This window comes from Mercenaria mercenaria, chromosome 1, assembly GCF_021730395.1.
Source record: "Mercenaria mercenaria strain notata chromosome 1, MADL_Memer_1, whole genome shotgun sequence".
Taxonomy (NCBI): domain Eukaryota; kingdom Metazoa; phylum Mollusca; class Bivalvia; order Venerida; family Veneridae; genus Mercenaria; species Mercenaria mercenaria.
Window position 1 is genome coordinate 81272889 of NC_069361.1, and position 23328 is coordinate 81296216.

At 37.6% G+C, this 23328-nt stretch overlaps 2 protein-coding genes across 3 annotated transcripts in view; one reads left to right on the top strand and one right to left on the bottom strand.

The window, feature by feature from the left end:
* LOC123532423 (probable ATP-dependent RNA helicase DDX52) overlaps positions 1-23328 on the top strand; it is a 69741-nt gene that overhangs the window by 25655 nt on the left and 20758 nt on the right. The window lies entirely within an intron of this gene.
* LOC123532446 (uncharacterized) lies at positions 1251-14516 on the bottom strand. The gene is made up of 3 exons (XM_045313884.2): positions 13542-14516; positions 3636-4067; positions 1251-2131 (listed from the first exon to the last, which is right to left on the bottom strand). Exons 1-3 carry the CDS (start codon positions 13672-13674, stop codon positions 1689-1691), a joined length of 1008 nt encoding a protein of 335 aa, XP_045169819.2. The 5' UTR covers positions 13675-14516; the 3' UTR covers positions 1251-1688.

A 23328-nucleotide genomic window follows, 5' to 3' on the forward strand; every position in this document is an offset into this window, starting at 1 on the left:
GTATAAATAAAGCAGATGTGATCAGGGCCTCCTCTGCCATTCGCCAATGTAGCAAATGCTACAAATTCAAAGAACTGGCTACAGATTTTTGAAAGTTGCTACAAGAAATTTATTAAAATGTGGCCAAATTTCAGCAATTCAGGTTCAATTTGGCAGTTTCTCTCAAAAATGGCTTCAACTTTCTGAGGCTCAGTGGATTCCATGTGTGATCTTCACCCCAGTGCATTTCATAAAGACAATTTTTATGCCCCCTTTCGAAGAAGGAGGGGTATATTGTTTTGCAGATGTCTGTCGGTCGGCCGGTCGGTCTGTCGGTTGGTCGGTCGGTATGTAGACCAATCTGTTTCCATATGATAACTCAAGAACACTTGTTAAATTTTATCCTTAATTTTATTTTCCAATAAATGTAGAATTTGATTTAAGCTTATTATTTTTTCAAATGTTCATAATGGATTGTGAAAATCTAATGTGTAATTGTGAAATAGTTTAGCGGACAGGTTATCATGCTCAAACCAACGTATTGTGTTTATATTTTGTAAAGATATCTCGCAACAAAATTTATATGTTGTCAATATAAGTAAATGCAATCTTTAAATTCTTGCAACTTGAAAATGGCATTTTCGTATGAAATTGGTAATGGTGATGTGAGATCTTTCAGGATTAAGATATCACGAAAATGACCTGTAGTGTAGTCCATGATATAATCATTGGCAGAGAATACAGTCAGTTAATTTAGAGGTTCTGGTCCAGAATAGGAAATGAATTTTTATTCTATAGATATTCAAACTGTTTTAGTATTGAAGATTTTAATACACTCAGTTCATTTAAAAATGCCCACTTTTGGTTTAATCATATTTCTCAAAAACTAGATCAGATTATCATTTCAAATATATGAGCTGCACCATGAGAAAACCAACATAGTGGGTTTGCGACCAGCCTGGATCCAGACCAGCCTGCGCATCCGCGCAGACTGGTCAGGATCCATGCTATTCGCTAACAGTTTCTCTAATTGCAATAGGCTTTGAAAGCGAACAGCATGGATCCTGACCAGACTGCGCGGATGCGCAGGCTGGTCTGGATCCTTGCTGGTCGCAAACCCACTATGTTGGTTTTCTCATGGCACGGCTCATATATAATGATGTTATGTTACATATAAGAAAAATAGTCTGAAAAGCAGACGAGAAAATGATTTCCTTTAAATTTTTGTTAAGCGGTTATACCTCTATAGACACAAAAGTTAAACAAAGAAATGAGCAGTGACTATGATCTATTTTTTGAATATAGTCTGCAGTTAAACGAAACCCCAAACACAACTATCACATCATATATTAAGAATAATCTAAACAATATTTTATCAACAGTATGAGCTATAATTTAGACTTTTTTTACATATGTAACACAGAGTACCGGTAGTCATTTCCAGTTTTCCTTGAGGGAAAATTTTGCATTTTCAAGAAAAATTAGCAAATATTGACCATGTTAACCTTTAGCCTGCTGGAGGCAAGCGATTCTGCCTTTGCGATCAGTGCAGACCAAGATCAGCCTGCAAATCCGTGCAGGCTGATCATGGTCTGCACTGTTCGCTATTCAGTCGGTAAATTTTCAGTGAATACCCCTTCGAATAATAAATGGTATTGCCCAAATTGAATGATGGACCAGTCCATTTTAGAAATTTAGCAGGCTAATTGTTAATGTACAAGAATGCCAGTAAAACTAGAGAATCCATTTCCCAATGTAGAAACATTTCCTGGTGAGTAGACTTCAGTCCAGACTTCATCTGCAAACTCCATCCATGTTACCATAGTAACAGAACTTTGATCATCAAAAAATTCCTTCTCAGAACCAAGACATTGAATTCTTGCCAGTGCATTTCCATTTTTCATGACAGAAGCCCAGATGTCATATTTACTTTCACTGTCAGCATTGATTGAAACAGAAAACAGATATAGTCCTGCTTGAGGGGCGATAAATAACCCTTGCCTGGAGTGGTAGCCATGTCCTTGGTTTAGTGTAACGTTTTCAAACTTAATAACGTCATGGATGTTAGGATATTTCACAGAGTCTTGCATTTGTCTTGCATGGAACGCCACAGTATTTGTTGCTGGTGGTGTTGGCTTGTGCTGCTTCGTTGCTGTAAAAGTGCGGATAATAAGAATTATAATCAAATGGAATAGCATTAAAAAAGCTGATTTTCTTTGCATATTAAAAGTTGGTATTGTAACTCGATTATTAAAAGTTTGGCTATATAACTCATGGTTGTTCCCACTACTTTATTGAAATGCTGTTGAAAAATTTAAGTTAACCCTTACCATGCTGGACACGATTGGTTCTGCCTTTGCGACCAGTGTGATCATGATCAGCCTGCACATGCAGTCTGATCTTGATCTACACTGTTCGCTATTCACCCAGTAACTTTTTGGTAAGTACTTCTTTTAACAGTTAATGGTACTGTCCAGATTGGAAGATGAACAAGTTCGTTAGTGATGGGCAAATCGATTAGATTTGCCAATCGATTAATCGGCATAATCGGACAAGCCAACCAATTCGATTAATCGGATATAATCGGATAATCGGTTAGTCTAGTTGCATATTTATAAGTTCACCTCACAGAGTATGTTTTATGTCATTACTTAAGAAATGAACCACACAGACATCAAATATTCTAATTCTATTGTATCCATAAACACGGGTAAGTTAACAGCATAAAAGTAAAATATTTGTGAAGATAGTAAACTTCAAATCAGGTACTCGTCTTTATTTCAACAGGGACCTACCTAGTGATATTGTGTTATTAAATTAAAATTATTTGGAGCAAAAAAGTATTAACGATTTATTAGATCTAGTTCTTAGTTAACAACTGGAATGATTTCAATCCCACAAAATCAAAAATTGGAAATAACTTTGCTAATATGCTTGCCTAAGTTTTTCGGCATTCTACGCATACTGCCATACTAATGTCAACAGTTTAGGTTGATAGTTTTCCCGGCTTGATTTTGTAAAAGCCATATACCTTCCAAAATCTGGGTGATCACAGGTGATCTCAATTTCTTTCGAGACTTGGAGGGAGCCATTTTTACGTAGAGTAGTTTCCCTTGGCGTAATTGTCCCAAAGAACCGTAAATACCAGAAAGAAAATGGTCAGAAACAACTAAATTATCCGTTTAGGGTGCCAAGTAATTAATCAGTCAGGGAAAAGTGAAGTCGGCGATCGCGCTCATGAATGCAATGCCGACGATTATTCGATTGTCGCGGATTGTCGGCCCATCACTAAAGTTCGTTATAGAAATTTAGCAGGATAAGGGTTAAAAAGGATGCCTAAGGACTTTCGTTGTCAAGTGGTGGCAGTAGCTGACTTGAAACCACTTGCATGTCACACGTGTAGAATTCTTCATGTGAAAAAGCCATCCAGCTGGATTAAAGGTCTTTGGATCTACCCAGATGCATGTCCCATGTGTGGAGAAGGAGCATGTTCTCAACAGTTTCGCAAGTTGAGATACAAATTAAAAAGTCAATTTTGAAAGTTATCTGACCAGCTACTTAATGCAAGTGACTGATAAATACAGGTGAACACTGACAGGTTTAACTGTAATTAGAGATTGATTATTAATGAAAAAAATATAGTTATACATGCTTACCATACTGTACTGTTTTCATTTGTCCATTAATTGTTCTATGTAATGATTCTCCAACTGTTGTATTCAGAGTGTCTGATTTTGCTTCATCAAGATTTTCTTGGTCTGGTTCATAGTCTACATTATCTTTATTTTCATTTGCATCATACGAAATATGTTCAGATAATCTGGAACCATCTTCTGGATTGGCAAAGAAGGCATTCAGTTGTTTGATTCTGTCAGCCTGTTTATTGGTTTTCCTTTTAATTGCATCAATTTCATCTGCAAAGTCCTGTTTAAGTTTAGCTATAGTATCCTCTTTGCCTTGCAGTTTTACAGCTTGATTAGCACTTTGTTGTTGCAATTCATCATTAGATGACCAGAGGCGGTTAAGCTTGTCCATGGAGTCCAGAACTTGTTTTTCAAGAAGTTCAATTCGAACTTGTTGTTCCATTTCTAAAATTTGTTAAAATGAATAGTATTACTTCTTTTCGATCTTATGATTTGTGTCTTTCCAACAAAGAATATGTTCTCCCATTTAACACTAAGCAATGTTCCCACTTAGTTTTTTTTTCAAGGGTAAATTTACCTGTTGGACACAGTAGCTGGGGGTAAATCTCAGTTATCGAGGGTATGAAAATTATAAAATAAAAATTACCATACTAAAGTTACAGATAAACAACAAACATGATTGTGGTTCAAAAGGTTACTACAATGTGTTTTAATGCCTTATAATTATTGTTAACATACATAATTATATGCTGTTACATGACAATACTGACATTACTTTGCAACCAGGAAAACTCCGGACAATACAGAAACGTTTCGGCTACTTTTTCTTTAGCACTAGTAGTGTCAGTACTCGTAGACATTCTTGCAGATGGGAGGATTAGACTGGTTACCATTTTAAAGTGCTAATTCATTTCCCAGGGCGTTAAAATATAGAACCCGTCTACATTTTTATGACATCACTGAAAAAACATCTGCAGTAAGCCAATTGATTTGCCAGGAATGTAGTATTTCCAAGGTTTATTATGCCCCCGAAGGGAGGCATATTAGTTTTCAACTTTCCATCCATTCGTCACAACGTTAACTTTTTGCATGAAGGCACTTTACTCGCGAACCACTGCACCCAGGACCTTCAAACTTCACATGCTGATAGTACTTATTGAGTTCACGACCCCTACTGACTTTGGGGCCACCAGGTCAAAGGTCAAGGTCACAGAAGCCAATGTTAACTTTTTGCATGTCTGTTCGTCACACGTTAACTTTTTGCATGAAGGCACTTTACTCGTGAACCACTGCACCTAGGACCTTCAAACTTCACATGCTGATAGTACTTATTGAGTACACGACCCCTACTGACTTTGGGGTCAACAGGTCAAAGGTCAATGTCAAAGGGGCCAATGTTAACTTTTTGCATGAAGGCACTTTACTCGCGAACCACTGCACCCAGGACCTTCAAACTTCACATGCTGATAGTACTTATTGAGTACACAACCCCTACTGACTTTGGGGTCACCAGGTGAAGGTCACCAGGTCAAAGGTCAAGGTGCTGCGGGGGCATTTGTCACCATTAGTGACAGCTCTTGTTTTTATACGCCCGTTTGAAAAACGGGACGTATTATGGGAACGCCCCTGGCGGGCGGATGGGCGGTTGGGCGGGCGGGCGGGCGGGCGGCGTCCACAGACCTTGTCCGGAGCATATCTTCTACATGCATGGAGGGATTTTGATGAAATTTGGCACACTTGTTCACCATCATGAGACGGAGTGTCATGCGCAAGAACCAGGTCCCTAGGTCTAAGGTCAAGGTCACACTTAGAGGTCAAAGGTCAAATTCAAGAATGACTTTGTCCGGAGCATATCTTCTTCATGTATAGAGGGATTTTGATGAAAGTTGGCACAATTGTTCATCATCATGAGACGGAGTGTCATGCGCAAAAACCAGGTCCCTAGGTCTAAGGTCAAGGTCACACTTTGAGGTCAAAGGATACAAGAATGAAAAATTCAAGAATGACTTTGTCCGGAGCATATCTTCTTCATGCATGGAATGATTTTGATGTAGCTTGGCACAGTTGTTCACCATAATGAGAGGGAGTGTCATGCGCAAGAACCAGGTTCCTAGGTCTAAGGTCAAGGTCACACTTAGAGGTCAAAGGATACAAGAATGAAAACTTTGTCCGGAGCATATCTTCTTCATGCATGAAAGGACTTTGATGTAGCTTGGCAAAATTGTTCACCATCATGAGACGGAGTGTCATGCGCAAGAACCAGGTCCCTAGGGGTAAGGTCAAGGTCACACTTAGAGGTCAAAGAATACAAGAATGAAAACTTTGTCCGGAGCATTTCTTCTTCATGCATTGAGGGATTTTGATACAACTTGGCACAAATGTTCACAAGCATGAGACGGAGTGTCATGCGCAAGAACCAGGTCCCTCGGTCTAAGGTCAAGGTCACACTTAAAGGTCAAAGGTCAGATACAAGAATGACTTTGTCCGGAGCATTTCTTCTTCATGCATGGAGGGATTTTGATGTAACTTGGCACAATTGTACACCATCATGAGACGGAGTGTCGTGCACTGGTCCCTTTTGAATTACTTCCCTTTGCTGTTACTATAAATAGCTTATATTGTAACTTTTTCATTACAAGTCGTAGGGAAAAATCGAGACCACTTTTCTGTAGTACAACATGCATGTTACATCCAATTCTGAGGTGTATTTTGAGCTATCTCTACCTGGTAAGGATTTTTGTGTGGACTTGTAATTTTTTTTTTTCGATTTTTTTTTTTTTTTTTTTTTTTTCTCTTTAAAGATTAACTTCCCTTAGTTGTTACTATAAATAACTTACATTGTAACTTTTTTATAATTGACCGTAGGGAAAAACCAAGACCACTTTTCTGTGGTACAACATTGATGTAACTTTCAAATTTTGGGTGTATTTTAAGGTATCTCTACCTGGTAAGGATTTTTTTTGTGGACTTAGAAAAATAAAAGAATTACAATAATTTCTAAAAAAAACAACATTGTAAACAACTAGAAAATTAAAATTCCATTTGCAAATACAGGTGCTAGTGTAAACAAATTTGCTGTGACGGGCGTATATTGTGACATTCTGCACCCTTGTTAGGACATATCGTGGGATTACAGCTGAACCTATTTGTCCCCAATACTTTCATACGCGCGTGATCTCACACAAGGTAAAAAATATAGCTTGATTTTTATTTTTTACGTGATATACGCAATATTTACACAAGTGGGAACACTGTGGTAAGGTTTATGCAGATTCAATGTTATACTATATACATAGTTAAGACAGCACTTCAATATATATCATTAAAATTTGTTTTGCCCTGTTTTGGAATTTCATTTTTTGCATGATTTTATTAGATGATTTTGACCACCAGAGTTATACTACTCTGATCTCTCTTATTGGTAATGATCCTGACTTTGGCTTTGGTAAGGAACAAAATGTCCTTTGCTTTTGTAATAAGTCAGTAGGTAGTAAAGTAAGTTTTGATGTAAACTGTCAAATTTGCAACTTTTAAATAAAATTGGGCCCTGTATTATATTTTTTCCCCCCTTCGAAGAAGGTGGGGTATATTGTTTTGCAGATGTTGGTCGGTCAGTATGTCAATTGGTTTCCGGATGATAACTCAAGAACCCTTGGGCCTAGGATCATGAAAGTTGATAGAGAGGTTGATCATGACCAGCAGATGACCCCTATTGATTTTGAGGTTAGTTATTCAAAGGTCAAGGACACAGTGACCCGGAACAGTTAAACGGTTTTCAGGTGATAACTCAAGAAGGCTTGGACCTACGATCATGAAAGTTAATAGGGAGGATGGTCATGGCCAGCAGATGACCCTTGTAGATTTTAAATTCAGTAAGTCAAAGGTTAAGGACATGATGACTTGGAACAATTAAACAATTTCTGGAATATATCTTTAGAATGTTTAGGCCCAGGATCATGAAACTTAATAGGGATGTTGATCATGACCAGCAGATGACCCCTATTGATTTTGAGGTCAGTAGGTCAAAGGTCAAGGTCACAGTGACCGGGAATAGTTAAAGGGTTTCTGGATGATAACTCAAGAACACTTGGGCCTAGGATCACGAAACTAAATAGGGATGTTGATCATGATCAGCAGATGACCCCTATTGATTTTGAGATAAGTAGGTCAAAGGTCAAGGTCACAGTGACCTGGAACAGTTAAACGGTTTCTGGATGATAACTTAAGAACACTCAGACATGATTTTTTTCCGCATCCGCTTTTCACTCCCTCAAAGTCCGATTTTTTATGGTCGTTTCCGATTTTTTATGATCACTGAAAAATCCGATTTTTTCGAATCCGTTTCGGTACTTTCACCACATTTCGGCACTTAGAATTGCACAGCTTCCGCTTCTAAAGCTACGACCATTGTGATTGGTCGAAGTATTCACAATCGTCCAATAATTGCGGCCGTTTTATCTTAGATTAGACCTGGGTTAAACAATGGCGTCGCGCATTGTTGACCAGGACTTTGACACAAAATCCTTGGATAAAGGATTAAGAAATGGTTGGAAATGGGAATGGAACAGAGAAAAAGGTGGACGGGGAACTAATTGGGCATTACATACGCAAGCTTAGAACTAGAGGCCTTGCATTCTGCGAGTTATGCTCTAAAGAGATAAACTATTCAGGCAGAGGTTGGAAAAGTCTCGAACAACATCTCCAAAAAAAGTTGCATCGGGACAGCGAAAAAATAAAGAGATCTAATTATAGTCTTTCAGGTTTGTGAATTTTTATGAAATAACAAAAAGAACCACTTAAAAAACATGAGTTTTGAAATTGAAATTAGGTGCAAGGAGAAGCCTAGAATGCAGGATTTTTCAACATTTACCCAAGAGCTTCTGGGGGCCTTAAGTGGCCCCCAGACCCCCGGCCGTAATTTTAAGCTTTTTTGGCTAGGTTGCAAAATCATGTCTGAACACTTGGGCCTAGGTTCATGAAAGTTGATGGGGAGGTTGGTCATGACCAGCAGATGGCCCCTATTGTTTTTGAGGTCAGTAGGTCAAAGGTCAAGATCACATTGACCCAGAACAGTAGAACTTTTTTGCCAAATAACTGGAGAATGCTTTGGTCTAAGATCACATTTGATACAGAGTTTACATATGATTGGTACTTGACCCATAATTATTTATTTGAGGCCAGTACGTCAAACAACCAGTGCACAGTGACCAAATAATTTCTGTTCCTTGTGCAATTACTGAATGCATCAAAGGGGCATTTCGTGTTCTATGAGCTCTTGTTAATTATTGCATTTTAATGCAAAATAAACAGTAATGTACTTAATCTTTTAACAACATTCACAAACCTTTTATACTGATTGCCTTTGTACTATGAAATAACTATTTTCAAGAGTGACCAATTTTTATCTTACTATGACCAGAGTTCTGGGGAAATTGCTATACAGCACTGGTGTCAGCAACCTTGTTAAGGATTCTCGGCAAGCTCTTATCTATGTCTGTACTCATCAAAACTAAATGACACTCCACATACACCTTCGAATGGTTACACCAATTGAATGATATAAGTATCATAACTCTTGCTTTTATATTGATGAAATTATACCCCTTTTTATACTAGAAAAATCTGTTTGCGGTTGCAAGGAAGAATCTCCGTAATTACATTATATGAAACATTATACAAAAATATGGTAAAGGTCCTCTAACTGTCATTTTGATGAAATTATTTCTTGTATCTTATTTTAGAAAACAGTTCCATAATAAATATTATGTAGTGCTAACAAGACTTACTAGTATCTTTATAACTACCCATCACATTTGAATGTTTAAATTTGTCTTTAAGGCTACATAATGCTTTATGACATACCGTAATTGGCTGATTATAGGTCGCTCTCGTGTATAGGATGCAGTGAAAAAATATCAGCAGAATTCTGGAAAAATGCTTATACCCACTTATCACTTATCCGAATGTATGTTTGTCCGAAATTCGCTATAGTTTCTACGAACTTGCCGGTTTTTGCTAAATCATTGTCTATGGTTTTGCATGTTGTGCAAGTATTTAAATTGAAAAGCATAAACTCTGTGTAAGCTCTAAACTGCTGCATCCTCTGATCACTCCATGAATATTGACGCTGGCCAGTGAAAATGAAAGTACACTTTGGCACGTGGCGGTAAAATGACGTAATTTTAAGACTGGTTTGCAAATTGTTTTGAACATTACGGATCAGCGACTTTGATCATATTGAATCAGTCTAAAATCTCGCACGAACATGTTTACAATTGCCTCCGGGTATGATTAAACAGTTAATTGTTTGCAGATTGTGACAGTAGGTGTAAGATAAGTAATGCCTCGGGCGTGAATTTCTCAATGAACAAGAGGATTATAGACAACTATCAAAATTATGTTTGAAGACTAGATAATCGATTTCCGGGCTACCTGATATGGAGTTTCAAGTATTTTAATGCAAAATGTGTGAAAACACGCCGGGAAAGTTTTACACACGTCTTGTTAAAAACTTAATGATCAGTTACAGAAATGAGTTATAAAATATATTTTAATGAAAAACAGCATTTATTTATCTTAAGATTTTACGTGAGCTCTAAATTTTACATTTTATACAAAAGTAATTTAAGACGCCGGGTCCCGATACCGGCTATTAGCTATGCCGGAGTCATTGGTATTTACTCCCCTTGAATTCTCTTCAATATAAAGGTACGCGGTGTAAACAAAGATCGATTTTCTGAATGTTTGAGTCGGGGGAAATGTTTGGTCTTTTTCTATTCTCATATATAGGATGCATCGATCTTCGAGACCAGAATCTCGGTAAAAAATGTGCGTCTTATATTCGTAGGATGATGGTACGTCCTGTCAGTAAAGCATGATACAAAATTAAATGATTTCATTGCAGTTTATTAGATACATGCTTTTGACAGTGATTGTTACCAGCAATATATATACAGGCATCTTGAGTGACTACACTCTGAAAAGCTGACTTTGCAGTTTACGAAAACACAAACAATCCTTTCTAATTTAGAAATATAATACATTCAGTCAGTTATCATACTTCCACAGTTTTTCTTAACTTCAGTCCTTATGTTTGGGGTAGCCAGCCCAAAGTTTAAGAGAAAAACATAATGGTCAGAGTACTACGGAGCAATTATATTACTTTCCAGACAAGAAACTGTCCTGCCTGGCCACAGACTTTATCTGTCCTAGGTCATTTTGGCTGTCACTCAACTTTGGGTACTTCATTAACAGTTACTACAAATTATCAAAACAATATAGGATACATGAACTAAATGATAAAATATTGACTAAAGGGGGGGTCGCAGTTAGGTGTCTGCGCAAAATGTTTTTTGATTTTCTCTATATTTTATGACAATATACCTACATGTATTAAGTTTCATTCACAAGTGTTACTGTTATCAGTTTTGACTTACTTTTATAGAAATTCACATTTAAAGTGGGTGGGGTAATTTGACATGTAACCAGCCAGGAACACAATCTCCGCCGCGTTTTTAAAAATGGTTCAAACTTTTTACCTGGAACTTTTGTGATAAAATAAGTATGCAATGGACATTTACACAACATGTTGCGTTTTAATTTGTCTTGAATACTTTTTTCAACACAGAGTCACAAAGTGGCCTAATCAAATTTACTGATTTTCAATGGACGAACTTCACCAAAAATCTAAAACATTTTTTATTAGTTGAGATATTTAGGTGTTATTTTCAGCAGATATTGTAAGCTAAATAAACATTAAAATGACAATATATCAGCACACTCTGATTAATATTGGAAGAGTGGTACACTCTCAAACTAGGGAAAAGTGGGTGGGGTAAATAAACATGCGAAGCAAAACATTCGAAGCAACACAACTATAGGAATAATAATTTTGCAGTTCAAGAAATAGCCTCAGATTATCTACTTCTATCTTAATTATGCCCGTATGAGTGGTGGGGGCATATAGATTTGGTCTTGTCCGTGCATCCGTTTGTCTGAGCGTCCGTCCGTCGCCCGAAGTTCTTGACGCACCTAGCTCAAGAAGCATTTGATATAAATTGATGAAAAATTGCATGAGTTTTTATCATGATATGTACTTGCGTACCTTTTATTTTTTGTCTGGCTCCGCCCCTTCTTTCCAGAATTATGGCCCCTGACATAGTCAAAAACACCTATTTTTACCTTGTGACACGCCTAGCTCAGAAAGTATTTGATATAGATTGATGAAACCTTGCATGAATCTTAACCATGGTATGAACTTGCGCACCTTTTATTTTTCTACGGTCTCTACATTCTTTTTCCAGAGTTTTGGCCCCTGAAATAGTCAAAAATGCACATTTTCACGTTGTGATGTGGATAGCGCAAAAAGTATTTCATATGAATTGATGAAACCTTGCATGAATCATTATTGTGATATGAACTTGAGCATCTCCTATTTTTCGCCTGACTCCGCCCCCTATTTCTAGAGTTATGGCCCCTGAAATAGTCAAAAATGCACATTTTCACCTTGTTGTGCGCCTAGGTCAGAAAGTATTACATATAAATTGATGAAACCATGCATGAGTCTGCATGAAATGAACTTGTGAACCTCCTATTTGTCGTCTGGCTCCTATTTCCAGAGTTATGGCCTCTGAAATGGTTCAAAATGCACATTTTACCTAATGACGTGCCTAGCTCAGAAAGTTCGATGTAAATTCATGAAGCACTGCATGAGTCTTGATTATGATGTGACCTTGCACACTTGGCATTCTTCTTGAGAACCTTAGCGCTTATTACAGAGTTATTGCCCTTAAAATATCCAAAATAGTGGATGTTTTGTTTGTGATGCTCATAGTTCAAGAGGTATATGGCCTAGAATGATGAATCCTTTGTATAAAATGTTTGTTGAGGCTATATCCCCTTAAAACTGCAAACATGAATCATTGAATTATTGCCCCTTATTTGTGACAAATGTACCAGTGGGGGCACACCATGTGTCCTACAGACACATTCTATATCAAATACTTTCTGAGCTAGGCGTGTCACAAGGTGAAAATATGTGTTTTTGACTATGTCAGGGGCCATAATTCTGGAAAGAAGGGGCGGAGCCAGACAAAAAATAAAAGGTACGCAAGTACATATCACGATAAAAACTCATGCAATTTTTCATCAATTTATATCAAATACTTTTTGAGCTAGGTGCTTCAAGAACTTCGGGCGACGGACGGACGCTCAGACACACGGATGCACGGACAAGACCAAATCTATATGCCCCCACCACTCATACGGGCATAATTAGGGTAGAAGTAGATAATCTGAGGCCATTTCTTGAACTGCAAAATTATTATTCCTATAGTTGTGTTGCTTCGAATGTTTAGCTTCGCATGTTTATTTACCCCACCCACTTTTCCCTAGTTTGAGAGTGTACCACTCTTCCAATATTAATCAGAGTGTACTGATATATTGTCATTTTAATGTTTATTTAGCTTACAATATCTGCTGAAAATAACACCTAAATATCTGTAATAAAAAATGTTTTAGATTTTTGGTGAAGTTCGTCCATTGAAAATCAGTAAATTTGATTAGGCCACTTTGTGGCTCTGTGTTGAAAAAAGTATTCAAGACAATTTAAAACGCAACATGTTGTGTAAATGTCCATTGCATACTTATTTTATCACGAACGTTCCAGGTAAAAAGTTTGAACCATTTTTAAAAACGCGGCGGAGATTGTGTTCCTGGCTGGTTACATGTCAAATTACCCCACCCACTTTAAATGTGAATTTCTATAAAAGTAAGTCAAAACTGATAACAGTAACACTTGTGAATGAAACTTAGTACATGTAGGTATATTGTCATAAAATATAGAGAAAATCAAAAAACATTTTGCGCAGACACCTAACTGCGACCCCCCTTTACATATGAAAATGACAATTTTGGTACCTCTTCTTTCTAAATACTGGATTCTGTGGAAGAGTGTTCTTGAAAGTATATCCGAATTTCCAACACACAATATAATCAGCACCAAAACCAACAGAATTGTTGGAATGTAATTGACAGTCTTCATTTTATCCATGTTTTATATACCAGGAAGTTTTAAGTTATACCAGATTTTTGCAGTGTCGTTCAAATTTCAATATTTCAGATTTGTATTTATTTTAGGGTACTGTTTAAACATTTTCACAGATAAGAAAAGATAAGTGATGTTCAGATTAAAAGGACATCGGACATTATGATAGGGATTTTGCCCTAAGTTCAATGCTATTTCTTGACCTCAGTAGTTGATAGTTTTATATAATAGCTTCAAATACTGATAAATAAGTTATATTCCTATCAAACTGTCACAAAAAATAGTTTTATTTCATATTTGTTTTCTTGAAATTCAAACAGTTTATAACTAAGGGTCATATTTTTGAAAAATTTAAAATGTGTATTTTTAGTTAAAATAATCATTGGCATTTAAGGTATGTCTACTATGAAGTATTTTAACACAATAAATAAACTTATACCATACAGATTATCAGTTTTATTAATTGACATTTTTTAATAAAACGAAATGGAAAAAATAAAAGTGGAACAAAACTTTTGGTCCCTAACTGTACTTCAGTTATTTCCACCCGAGTGCCCATGATAACTGATGCATTGATCATAGCCTATTGTTTGTTTTCTATACATATATTGCTATACTGTATTTATACACATGTACAATACAGACCGGGCATTATGTGGAGGATTATTATTGAATACATGCAGTGGTGTAGCTGGCCATACATTGGCGTAGTTGGCCTTTTTCAATTGAAACGGAGGGGTGCATGAGACTGCCTATTCCACTGTGGGTTCCGGGATGCCTTACTTTTAGCATTTTATATCAGTGGAACAGAACTTCACTAGCTAGTATCAACATTTATATAGATATTCTTGGGGTGTCTGTGTTCACAACGGAAGATAAATTACCGCTTGTTTAATATCAATAGTACACATTTACTGAACTGCGTGTTTTAGATATGAAATACGCGATTGAAATGGGTTAGTATATTTTCCCGTTCACGACCATGGTTCTTATAGAATACCTAGGGGTAGGGTATAACATGTACAGAGGCATTTTCTTTCTGATCTGGCGCCAGTGTCTGTGTTAGTTCTTTGAGGTCCTTACTAGTATTTCGGTTGGCTTCAAAGTAAGTTTCAGACGTGTGAGCGAATTGATGTTAATTCTGGGGGTGTCATTGTTATTTCTGGGCGAGTCAGTATAAGTTCTATGGGTGTCAGTGTAAGTTCTGGAAGCAACTGGGTCAGTTAAGGAGATGGTGTCTGGTGTAGTTCTGTTACGGTATAGGATGCTGGATCGAATAAAAGCAAATGTTGCTCTTAAAATGCATTCTAGGTTCGCTTAAATTGTGTCCTACAAAAGGTAAAAAAATGTTGCACCAAAGTGGCACTATTCCCATAGAAGTTTGTCTGTATTTCTTTGTCATGTTTACATTGAAGACGCATATGTAATATGTCTAAGTCGCTTGCTTGGTTCTTGACTTACGCCAGACCCAGTTGTCTCAATCCTGATGACACTTCAATCGACGGACTTAGACTGTCTAGGTAACAGAACTGATTGAAAAATTCATAAGACATACTTATAACGATCTGTCTGCTTTCTAGCTTGACTTTCTATGTCCACTGTCTATTTAGTTTAGTGTTTTCTGTGCTTGAAATATTTACAAAAAATGAATAAAGCTGTAGATATGTAAGGTTTAGGAAATACATGCAATAAGTGTCAAATATTTATGTAAAAATTTAATTTGCTGACACCATGTACGTAGTTTTTTTTTCCCCTGTGACCAAGTACCATTTTTTGCAGCATACGTATATAATAATTATTTACAAAGGCATGTGAACTACAGTCGAAACTCGGTATCTCGAATTTCAAGGGACCGTGCTTTTTATTTCGAGATAACCGAAATTCGAGTTATTAGGAGGGATGTATATGGACGAAGTAATGAAAAAAGTTGGTTCAAACACCTTTTAAAAAAAAAAAAAAAAAAAAAATCTCCACCTGTTAGGCACACTATAGATATAATATACATGTATCTTGCAATAAATCTTTTAAAACGCAACACAAAATGATTTATAAATTCAAAGTATTTTATTTCCATGTAAACATAATTACAAATACACAATATATACATACATGTGCGTCAAGTTACATTTCTGGCATATGAGCATCCCTCACTCATCAATATTCAGTACATTTAATAAATATTATTACAGCACATCTGATAAAACTAATTAATTCATTAGTTTAAATTAAAAGCAATTTTCATAATGTCTCAAAAACAAGTGACCGCTGATTAAAGAAATCTAATGTTTACATCAAAGAATTATCATTATGGCATGTGCAAACAAGTATGACATCATCTCACTTTGATAATCGCTGCACCTTTAATATGTCGGCATCACGGCTTTCTTGTTAGACAATAAACATGGACATGTGTCAAAAACCAACAACATTCACAATGACGTGTGAAATTTTATCGCATATTTTTCTCACTTCGACTTACTGAGTTTACAATGCACTTGAATTTTATTGACGGGACTGAAAATCCCTTTCGACACATCCGGAGTTGTGTTTTAATGACTGGACTTGAAAATTTATTCGACTTAAGCGGAATTTCGAGGTAAGCGAGTTTGAGATACCGAGTTTCGACTGTATATTGTTGCGTCACTGGGGTTAAAGATGTTTAAAACGTAAAAATGATTTATGTTCACATTTTAATAGAAAAGAGAATGAGAAATGTCTACAATGTCTTCTTTTTTGTTCATAAACTTGTAAAATGAAGTCACATTTATCAAGAAATGGTCTTCAGCTATCGTAACTATGCAATTTTAGAAGTCTATCTCTGTGTCACTTTTTAGGCGTCCGTCCGTGTGTAAACTTTTGCTTGTGACCACTCTAGAGGTCATATTTTTCATGGGGTCTTTATGAAAATTGGTCAGAATGTTCACCTTGATGATATCTTGGTCAAGTTCGAAACTGGGTCACGTGCGGTCAAAAACTAGGTCAGTAGGTCTAAAAATAGAAAAACCTTGTGACCTCTATTGAGGCCATATATTTCAAAAGATCTTCATGAAAATTGGTCAGAATGTTCAACTTGATGATATCTAGGTCAAGTTCGAAACTGGGTTACGTGCCATCAAAAACTAGGTCAGTAGGTCTAAAAATAGAAAAATGTTGTGACCTCCCTAGAGGCCATATCTTTCAATGGATCTTCATGAAAATTGGTCATGGTGGACAAGTCAAATTGCCTTTTGTGCATGGTCTGTCCTTCCGTCTCTTAACAGTTTTTGTTATGGCATCTACTCTGAAACTACTTGGTGGTTTTCAATGAAACTTAGCCACAATGAACTGGGTTGCGTGTGGACAGGTGAGTGATTCAGGACCAACATGGTCCTCTTGTTCATTTTATGTGCATGGAATGTTCGTCCCCATGAAATCTCGCATGAATTTTATCTGGGTCACTTGGGGTCAAAAACTAGGTCAGCGGGTCAAATCAAAGAAAAAACTTGTTTACACTCTAGGGGCCACATTTTTGTCGAGCCCGCTTGCGGAAGCGAAGACATAGTTGTCCAAATGGCTGTTCGGTGTATGTGCGTCCGTCCGTCCGTCAGTCTGTGCGTCCTGATTTGTTTGTCCGGACCATAACTTTGACATGCATGGAGTAATCTTGTTTATATTTGGCATGAATGTAAACCTCAGTGAGACGGAGTGTCATGCGCAAACCCCAGGTTCCTATCTTAAAGGTCAAGGTCACACTTAGAGGTCAAAGGTCAAATTCAATAATGACTTTGTCTGGAGCATTTCCTCTTCATGCATGGAGGGATTTTGATGTAACTTGGCACAATTGTTCACCATCATGAGACGGAGTGTCATGCGCAAGAATCAGGTCCTTAGGTCTAAGGTCAAGGTCACACTTAGAGGTCAAAGGATACAAGAATGACAACTTTGTCCTGAGCATTTCTTCTTCATGCATGGAGGGATTTTGATGTAACTTGGCACAAATGTTCACCACCATGAGACGGAGTGTCATGCGCAAGAACCAGGTCCTTAGGTCTAAGGTCAAGGTCACACTTAGAGGTCAAAGGTCAGATACAAGAATGACATTGGAGCATTTCTTTTTCATGCATAGAGGGATTTTTATGTAACTTGGCACAATTGTTCACCATCATGAGATGGAAGGTCATTCGCAAAAATTAAGAATTACTTCCCTTTGTTGTTTCTATAAATAGCTTATATTGTAACTTTTTCATTACTGGTCATAGGGAAAAATCAAGACCACTTTTCTGTAGTACAACATGCAAGTTACATCCAATTTTGAGGTGTATTTTGACCTTTCTCTACTGGTAAGGATTTTTGGGTGGACTTAGAATTTTATTTTTTATGCCCCCGAAGGGAGGCATATTAGTTTTCAACTGTCTGTCCGTTAGTTCGTTCGTTCGTTAGTCACAACGTTAACTTTTTGCATGAAGGCACTTTACTCGCGAACCACTGCACCCAGGACCTTCAAACTTCACATGCTGATAGTACTTATTGTGTACACCACCCCTACTGACTTTGGAGTCACCAGGTCAAAGGTCAAGGTCACAGGGGCCAACGTTAACTTCTTGCATGAAGGCACTTCACTCGCGAACCACTGCACCCAGGACCTTCAAACTTCACATGCTGATAGTACTTATTGAGTACACCACCCCTACTAACTTTGGGGTCACCAGGTCAAAGGTCAAGGTCACAGGGGCCAACATTAATTTTTTGCATGAAGGCACTTTTCTTGCGAACCACTTCACCCAAGACCTGCAAACTTTACATGCTGATAGTACTTTATGAGTACACCAACCCTACTGACTTTGGGGTCACCAGGTCAAAGGTCAAGGTCACAGGGGCCAACGTTAACTTTTTGCATGAAGGTACTTTACTCGCGAACCACTGCACCCAGGACCTTCAAACTTCACATGCTGGTAGTACTTATTGAGTACACCACCCCAACTGACTTTGGGGTCATCAGGTCAGAGGTCAAGGTCACAGGGGCCAACGTTAACTTTTTGCATGAAGGTACTTTACTCGCGAACCACTGCACCCAGGACCTTTAAACTTTACATGCTGATAGTACTTTATGAGTACACCAACCCTACTGACTTTGGGGTCACCAGGTCACAGGGGCCAATGTTAACTTTTTGCATGAAGGCACTTTACTCACGAACCACTTCACCCAGGACCTTCAAACTTCACATGCTGATAGTACTTATTGAGTACACCACCCCTACTGACTGGGGTCACCAGGTCAAAGGTCAAGGTGTTGTGGGGGCATTTGTCACCATTAGTGACAGCTCTTATTTAATTTTTTTTTAACATTTACTTCTCTTTGTTGTTACTACAAATAACTTATATATTGTTACTTTTTGCAATCTTTCTTTTTTATTTGGCATAAGTGTTTGTCTCAATGAGAGTGTCGTGTGCAACTCCTAGTCCTTTTGACAGCTGATGGGCTTGACTGATGCCCGTGGGCATCTAGTTTATTCTATCTTCATAAATCTTGGTCAGAATGTTTGATGTCATGAAGTCTTGGATGATTTCGAATCTTGGTCACATGGGGTCAAAACCTAGGTCACTAGGTCAAATCAAAGGAAAAGCTTGTTTACGCTACCTTTTTGCTGCAAACTTCCTGAAATCTAGGTCACTAGGTCAAATCAAATGATATGCTTGTTTATACCCAAGAGGCCACATTTTTGGTCCAATCTTAATGAAAATTGGTCAGAATGTAACTTTGTCTCCATGAAATCACTAGGTCAAACATGTTTACACTGTTATGGTGTGTTACTCAGGTGAGCCACCTAGGGCTGTCTTGGCCCTCTTTGTCTTACATATTGTCCAGCATTTGCAGACGAGCAGGTGGTGCTCTTGTTGTTTCTTAGCTCCGAAATGCCTTGAAGCATCTTTAATCTTAACACTGTTGCTATCAACCACAAAGTTTTATACTGGTAGAGGACTTCTGTATTGCCACTGCAATACTCAGTCACCCACTTAGCTCAGTAGGTAGAGCGTTGGTCTACGGATCGAGGGGTCTTGAGTTCGATCCTCAGGCGGGGCGTATGTTCTTCGTGACTATTTGATAAATGACATTGTGTCTGAAATCATTAGTCCTCCACCTCTGATTCATGTGGGGAAGTTGGCAGTTACTTGCGGAGAACAGGTTTGTACCGGTACAGAATCTAGGAACACTGGTTAGGTTAACTGCCCGCCGTTACATGACTGAAATACTGTTGAAAAACGGCGTTAAACCCAAAACAAACAAACAGTCACTAGTTCAGAGTAGTCTCTTGTTAGCCCACCATCATCATCAGATGGTGGGCTATTCAGATCACTCTGCGTCCATGGTCCGTCATCCGTCCGTCCTTCCGTTAACAATTTCTCGTTATCGCATCTCCTCAGAAACTACCAGGGGGATTTTGACCAAACTTTGTCAGAATGATGTATTGGTACCCTAGTTGTGTCCCCCTGAAAATCAGACAGGTTCAACAATTTTTTAGTAAGTTATGGCCCTTTGTTTATTTCTATAATTTACATAGATTTATATAGGGAAAAACTTTGAAAATCTTCTTGTCCAAAACCACAGAGCCTAGGGCTTTGATATTTGGTATGAAGCATCATCTAGTGGTCCTCTACCAAGATGATTCAAATTATTTCCCTGGGGTCTACTATGGCCCCGCCCCAGGGGGTCACATGGTTTATATAGACTTATATAGGGAAAAACTTTGAAAAACCTCTTGTCCAAAACCACAGGGCCTAGTGCTTTGATATTTTGTATTTGACATCATCTAGTGGTCTTCTACTAAGATTGTTCAAATTATCCCCCTAGGGTCAAATATGGCCCCACCCGGGGGGTCACATGGTTTACATAGACTTATATAGGGAAAAACTTTGAAAATCTTCTTGTCCAAACCACAAAGCCTATGGCTTTGATATTTGTAATGTAGCATCATCTAGTGGTTCTCTATCAAGTTTGTTAAAATTATCCCCCTAAGGTCAAATATGGCCCCGCCCCAGGGGTCACATGGTTCATATAGACTTATATAGGGAAAAGCTTTTAAAAACTTCTTGTCAATAACCTACAACATTCAAATTTGGACCACATGTATGGTTTTGAATGGTGCGATGAACCTTGACATGAGTTGACCTTGATTTTGACCTAGTGACCTACTTTCCCATTTCTGTAGCTACAACCTTCAAATTTGGACCACATGCATAGTTTTGTGCACTGAAAAGAACTTTGACCTTGATATTGACCTAGTGACCTACTTTCACATTTTTGAAGGTACAGGCTTCAAATTTGGACCACATGCATAGTTTCGTGTTCCGAAATGAAATTTGACCTTGATTTTGACCCAGTGACCTACTTTCACATTTCTCAAGCTACAGCCTTCAAATTTGGACCACATGCATGATTTTATGTACCGAAACAAACTTTGACCTTTGCATCGGCCTAGTGACCTACTTTCACATTTTTGAAGGTACATTTTGTTTGTTTGTTTTGGGTTTAGCGCCGTTTTTCAACAGTATTTCAGTCATGTAACGGCGGGCAGTTAACCTAACCAGTGTTCCTGGATTCTGTACCAGTACAAACCTGTTCTCCACAAGTAACTGCCAACTTCCCCACATGAATCAGAGGTGGAGGACTAATGATTTCAGACACAATGTCGTTTATCAAATAGTCACGGAGAACATACGCCCCGTCGAGGATCGAACTCACGACCCCGCGATCCGTAGACCAACGCTCTACCTACTGAGCTAAGCGGACGGGCTTTTGAAGGTACAGGCTTCAAATTTGGACCACATGCATAGTTCTGTATTCTGAAATAAAACTTGACCTTGATTTTGACCTAGTGACCTACTTTCACATTTCTCAAGCTACAGCCTTCAAATTTGGACCACGTGCATGGTTTTGTGTACCGAAACAAAGTTTGACCTTTACATTGACCTAGTGACCTACTTCCACATTTTTGGAGGTACAGGCTTCAAATTTGGACTACATGCATAGTTTTGTATTCCGAAATAAAATTTGACCTTGATTTTGACCTAGTGACCTACTTTCACATTTCTCAAGCTACAGCCTTGAAATTTGGACCACTTGCATAGTTTTGTATACCGAAATGAACTTTGACCTTAAGATTGACCAAGTGACCTACTTTCACATTTCTGTAGCTACAGGCTTTATATTTGGACCACTTGCATAGTTTTGTGTACCAAAAAAAACTTTGACCTTAAGATTGACCTAGTGACTTAGTTTCAGATTTCTCAAACTACAGCCTTCAAACTTGATGCACATGCATAGTTTTGTGTACAAAGAACTTTGTCCTTAAGATTGATCTAGTGACCTACTTTCACATTTCTCAAGCTACAGCTTTTGAATTTGGACCACATGCACAGTTTTGTGTACGGAAATGAAATTTGACCTTGAGCTAGTCAATAAGTCTTGAAATTTGGAACACGCAAAAATGGAACATTGGTGGGCTCCAAGATCACTCTGTGATCTCTTGTTTATACATGATTTGATATCAAAATAATTTGTGACCCTGTTGTTAATATTCAAGTTAAATTTTGGTCATTTTAATAGTCAAGGCTTAAAATAAAATTACGTTTGTTTGACCTTTACCGACCGACCCGAAAAAATTGCCGCGACTCAAATAATTTTATTGCATTCCAGAGAAAAAAAAGATTTTTATTTTCTTATCAAAGGGAAAAACTTATTTTGGTGCTTGAAACTGGCGATTATTTTATTTAACAAATGCGTAAATAATTATGGCAAGTGAAAAAGTAACCCGCGGTCGGCTAGTAGAAATCGATAAAGCGGACTGTTTATCATCTTGTGTATTCCGAAAACGTGTCAACTATGCCGATAACGTTGCCTAAGGCCATAGGATGCAGACGACAATCAGACCGCTTATAACCGGAAGGCAATCTGACAAAAGGACATATTTTACAAATCTAGTATCCAATTTACCCGCTAAACGTAAAGAAACCAAAACGTCATGCCGGTACTTTTCCATTCCACGAGCACGTGCGAGCTATCGTAATATCTAATTTCCATCACTCGACGTAACTTTTGTTTACACATACACACAAAAAAACGCGCGTAGTGCAATATTTTTTAGCTCCGCTTAAGAAGTAATATAGTTTGAATTCTATAACGATTTTAATATTAAGAGATCGACAGGAATGTAGGCAAAATTCTATAAAAACGGTCAAATTTAAATTTAGTTCTTTGTAAAATGTCAAACAGTGCGATCTTAAAATTACTTATTTCTTTCTAAGAGTAAATAAATGATAAATTCTATGGGCATAAAGTTCTGACTTTTGACCTGAAGGTACAAAAAACAAAACAAAAACAAAAATAGAATAAAAAAATCTTAAATAATGAAAAAGCGTCAGCAATTTAAATACATGGCGTAAAACGACTTTTGGCAAACAGATTTACGTTAGTGCGGCAAAATAGCTCACAGAGGTAGGATATCCACAATTATCGTTTGACACATTTACCTGTCAGTTTATTCGCTTTAAGAAATTAAAGAAGAAACTTTTTTATTGATTAATTCAAAGAACCGAGGAGGTACGACCAAACAGTGATGTGTTATATGTTGCGAAAACATGACGTAATTCCATGACAATCTCGGGCAACTGTAACGCTTTGAT